Here is a 5,058-nt window from a genome sequence, read left to right as displayed (position 1 = left end):
TAGTTCTGATTGGACACGTATGTCACATAATTGTTTTTTCATTCCCTAATTGGATGAAGAGGACACTTAACAGGTTTACATTTCTATTCACATTTCTGAGTTTAATGTTTGCTTTCTCTCAATTTGTCATAGAGTTATAGGTTTAAGGCCAGAAGGACCATTGTGATCATCTAATCTGACTTCCTGTATAACACAGGAATTAATTCGGGGAAATCCTATGGCCTGTTTTAACTAGTGCATGTTTTTTAGAAAAACTTGCAATCTTGATTTAAAATTTTCCAGTGATGGAGAATCTACCACAACCCTTGGTAAGTTGTTCCAATGGTTAATTACCTCCACCATTAAAAATGTGCCCCTTATTTCTTGTCTCAGTTTGTCTAGTTTCAACTTCCAGCCATTGGATCTTGTTATACCTTTGAGCCCTCTATTATCACGTTTCTGTCTCCCTTGTAGGTACTTACAGACTATGATCAGGTCACCTCTTAACTTTCTTTTTGTTAGGCTAAACAAATTGAGCTCCTTGAGTCTAGTTTCCCCTGTTCCCTGAAAATTCAGTTTCTGGGAACATTTCTCATTCACTAATCTCCATGAAAAGTGAAAATAAAACCAGTCAGAGTCAATTCAATTTTTTATTTAAGCAAATATTCATGGACATGTTTTGAGGTGTCTGACCAGCACTAATGTTCATTCATATTTGTACATGAATATTTTCAGGATTTCAGCCAAAGTATCTGGAAAGGAAGGTAAGAAGAGAAAAACATCAAATCAAAGTGAGGCCCATAAGTAGAAGTTTGGAAATGTTGTGGGGGAGGGGAGTTTAAATGTTTATTTTGGTATTATTTTAAGTTATGGGGGTAGATCATTTGAAGGGGGAAGAGAGAATACAACATTCTGGGCCCTGGTTCAACACAGCACTTAAGCACATGCGTAACTTTAAGCACATACTTAAGTGCTTTGCTGAATCAGGGCCTTGGAAAGTAGAAAATGAAGAAAAAAGAACTGTGAGAGATTTGGAGAAAAAAATTGATTGCCTTTTGAGTGACAATGGTTCAAATTAAATATATATTGGAGAGCTTGAGGTATGGATTTTAGAAAAGTCTGTTTTAAAATGTAATACAATACTTTTAATTTAAGGAAAAATGCCCACATTTTCATATGAATGTAGCTTGATATATTTCAGCCTTTCTGAAGACACTAGTACATGACCACTACAGGAGTATGTTTCCATTCATATTACCTCCGACCATCAAATAGATGCCATAATCAATAGCATTTTTTCTGCAAATACAATTTATATAAATGAAGATGCACAGGGAAAAGGTGGATGTCTTCACCACAATTTCATCACTATGACTTTGTCTGACTGGGGTTTTCCAGAACTATATTAACACATTAATTTAGTATTGGTTAGGATGGAAATTTCAGTCTGCCATTTGCTGAGAGTAATTCTTTAAAATAAGTCCCAAGTTTTCTTCACATACTCACACCTCCAAAGCATCCTAATTATGGACCATCTGCTTGCGTTAAAAAGGACATTGCCAAATAGATTCAACCCCAAATGTAGATTTCATTTTTTTAAAATTGTTTTTCAAAACCTAATATTAATAGAAATATTTGCATGAGTTTTAAAAATGTTGGTGGAACATATGTTATCTAATTTTTACATCCTCTCTCCCTCCCAGCCCGCATTCACAATATTTGCAAACCAAACATTGCATCATTGTATCAATGCATGGAAACTAGAAAATAAACCTGACTAGGAAAAAACTCCAAACCTGGTTAATCTATTTTCATTTTCCCACTGAGTGAAATGCAAAAAGTAACCCAACAGCATAAAAGGTGAAGAGTAATTTAGATTTTAAAAACTGTTTCAAGTTTAATAATCTAAACCACAATTAGTACATACGGCTGAGGAAACTTGAGAGGAATTTGTGTATCCTTACGAACCACCTTTAGGCTACGTGCATGCAACAACAGTGAAAAGGTCCTCTCAGAGACTGACGATACCTTTATTTTCCCTGGCTCTTTTCTCTTTCCTAGGATACATTTTGACCTGTAGAACGATTGTGTGGATTTAGATACAATAATAGAGTTTTTGATTGGTCTTGAAGGCATCTGTTTCTGAAAATGATGTTTCCTAGATGCAAGTCTCCTCAAACTCACTGTATGGAGATGAAGATAAAGAGGTTTTAGACTCTCCATCACTGTTGCATTCCCTTCTTAGATCAGGACTGGAAGCATCTGTAGCTTCCTTAGCAGGTATTGTTTCCTTAGTGGTAGGTCCTAATGGCTGACAGTCCAGCAAACTCTGAAGGTGTTTAATGTAATTTATTGCAGCTCTTAGGGTCTCCACTTTGCTGAGGCGTTTGTCAGCAAGCTCCTTGGGAAGATGTTCTCGGAGGCGTGTGTACCCCTCATTCACACAACGCACTCTTTGCCTCTCTCTCTCATTTCTCTTTCGAATGAAGGCAGGCTCAAAAGAATAGTCATAGACTCCTACATATCCAGAGAAAGGGATGCAGGAAAATCTACCTGAATAACCACGGTAGGCTTGGTCCCAGTAAGTTGGATCAAAATGGAAGGGAACACCAAAGGGCTCTCTGAGTGGTAACCCATGAGGATTCACATGGTTATTACCCATGGACATAGTGCCAGAGAATAACATCCCATTCAATAGTCCATCATCTTTATTGCTGTCCATTGTTTCAAATTTGGCTTCCAAATCTTGCATTAATCCATGCATGGAGGAAACATTTGTACTGGGTCCTTTGCCCCACAGTCTGTTCCTTTCTTGACCAGATTTAAAGGCAAAACTAACAATCCACTATATGACTGAAAATCAGCTCTACTCCTCAATCTTTTTTAGAGACAGGATGCCATCTAATTTATAGACTGGCTTTTAGGACCATCACTCCACACTTTAAACCTAGCATTTCCTCTGATCTTCATCTTTCAAAAGATAATAAGAGGGTTCCTGTATTCCTTTTCTTCTAGCTTGAAAGTGTGTCCATAGAGTTAACACCAAACATAAACAAGCTTCCAGGCTCTAAACACTTCTCTTGTATTGTAACTCACGATGTCTTTTGATAAAGTTGTCTCCAAAAGATGGGTAATTTCCAAAGTTTATAGGACTCTTCAAAGTTTTGGCAGAACTCCTCCCACTCAGGAACCAAGATCTCCTGTCAGCTGAAAAACTAGCCACAGGCTTTTCACACTGTAATCCAAAATGCATCTGCAGCCTTTGTTGTTTCTGCTGTTCCAATCTAACTGAAGCGGGTTCTCCAGCGGTATGCAAAACTTATATGGTATCTCTCTACCTTTCTAGGAAGGCTGAGAGATCATCAAAGGAAAGAGTGCTCTCTTGTGGTTGCAAGTCATCTCACATGAAGATTACATGCATGTCTCCAAGAAAGGAAATACGTGTTTTCTTGGTGTTTTCTTCAGCTGAAAAGAAAGCTTTTCCAGCAAGTTCTGAGGAGAGCTGGGTTCAAAAATTCAAAATATATTTTTTGAGAAAATGTTCATGATTATTTTGTTTGTTTTTCATTGAAATTCTGGTCTGATGGAAAATGGTCTGATCATCTCTGGTGAGGACCAGCTGCCTTAACAAAAAAAAACAAAACCCTTAAATTGCCCCTGAAATGGCAGTGCTGCTGTTGCAACATGTTTGGCTAAATTCTGACCCATGAAATCAGTGAGAGTTAGGTTTCTAAGCACCTTTGAGGATCTGGGCTTAAATAAGTGAACAAAATTCCCCACTCCAAGAAATATGCATGTGCAGAGTCAGCAGCTGGCAGTAGTGACATCAGTATGCACTTTTTAAAAAGTATGCTTGGCTTTTTGTATGAGGTTATTTTGCAATCCTAAAAAACATTGCCACAGAAGTGGCATGTTTTTTAATTTTCAAAGTATGCTCAGCTTACCTGGGGACCATTGCAAACAGTCCTGAGACTGCCCTGACTTATGCTAGGGGCAGAATCAGCCACAAGAAGCCTCAGAAATTGGGGAAGCACAAAGGTGGCATATAGCCACTCCTCCACCTCTGGGTCCTACACTGAGCACAGCTCAACCAGCCCAGAGGACTGGGGCCATGGTGTTTTGTACCATTTATGTAGAACAGAAGAATGGCCATACTGTGTCAGACCAATGGTCCCGATCTAGCTCAGTATCCTGACAGTGGCCAGTGACAGATACTTCAGAGGGAATGAACAGAACAGGTGCTCATCCAGAGATCCTTTAGAATTAGAATGATACTTTTCATCAGGGGTGAAAACATTTTATATCAAGACTGGCTGTCTTTCTAAAAGATAAGCTAAAGCTCAAACAAAAGTTATGGGCTTGCTGCATGAATTAACTGAGGGAGGTTCTATTGTTGTTGTTCATGCAGGAGGTCAGACTAGATGTTCATAATGGTCCGTTCTGGCCTTAAAATCTGTGAAAACACTGGGTCATAATAGAACTCTCACCATAACTTTAAGGACAGCTTTTGGTCTCAGCAAACACTAGCGTAGCCATGACTTCATGATTTGTTTTTAATTTAACAAATGAAAATAGTCGGGGTTTTGTTTGTTTTTTATTTAAACCTCATCCTGCAGCTTTTGTGACTCAAACGCTACAGCAGGGATTGGCAACTTTTGGCATGCGGCCCGTCTGCGAAAGCCGCTGGCGGGCTGGTTTGTTTACCTGCAGTGTCCGCAGATTCGGCTGGTCGCAGCTCCCACTGGCCGCGGTTTGCCGTTTCAGGCCAATGGGAGCTGCAGGAAGCGGCATGGGCCGAGGGATATGCTGGCCGCCGCTTCCCGCAGCCCCCCATTCGTCTGGAGTGGCGAACCACGGCCAGTGGGAGCTGCGGTGGCTGAATCTATGGACGCTGCAGATAAACAAACCAGCCTGGCCCACCAGGGGCTTTCCCTGACGGGCCGCATGCCAGAGGTTGCCGATCCCTGCACTACAGCACTGTGCTAGATAAGGGACTAAGATTCTCTAGAAACAAATGGGATGCTGACTGGTCTGTTGTCATTGTCCAACTCAAAAAGCAAACAAACAGCTTAAATGGAA

General features: G+C 40.1%; 1 protein-coding gene across 1 annotated transcript; it reads right to left on the bottom strand.

Moving 5' to 3' along the window:
* Positions 1-1,918: 1,918 nt before the first annotated feature.
* Positions 1,919-3,048, bottom strand: ASCL4 (achaete-scute family bHLH transcription factor 4). Its single transcript, XM_048836551.2, has one exon. It carries the CDS (start codon positions 2,741-2,743, stop codon positions 2,138-2,140), a length of 606 nt encoding a protein of 201 aa, XP_048692508.2. The 5' UTR covers positions 2,744-3,048; the 3' UTR covers positions 1,919-2,137.
* Positions 3,049-5,058: the final 2,010 nt, after the last annotated feature.

The sequence above is a fragment of the Caretta caretta genome, chromosome 1, assembly GCF_965140235.1.
Source record: "Caretta caretta isolate rCarCar2 chromosome 1, rCarCar1.hap1, whole genome shotgun sequence".
In the NCBI taxonomy this organism is placed as follows: Eukaryota; Metazoa; Chordata; order Testudines; family Cheloniidae; genus Caretta; species Caretta caretta.
The sequence above is the reverse complement of the archived record's forward strand: the minus strand, read 5'-3'. Positions and strand labels throughout refer to the sequence as shown.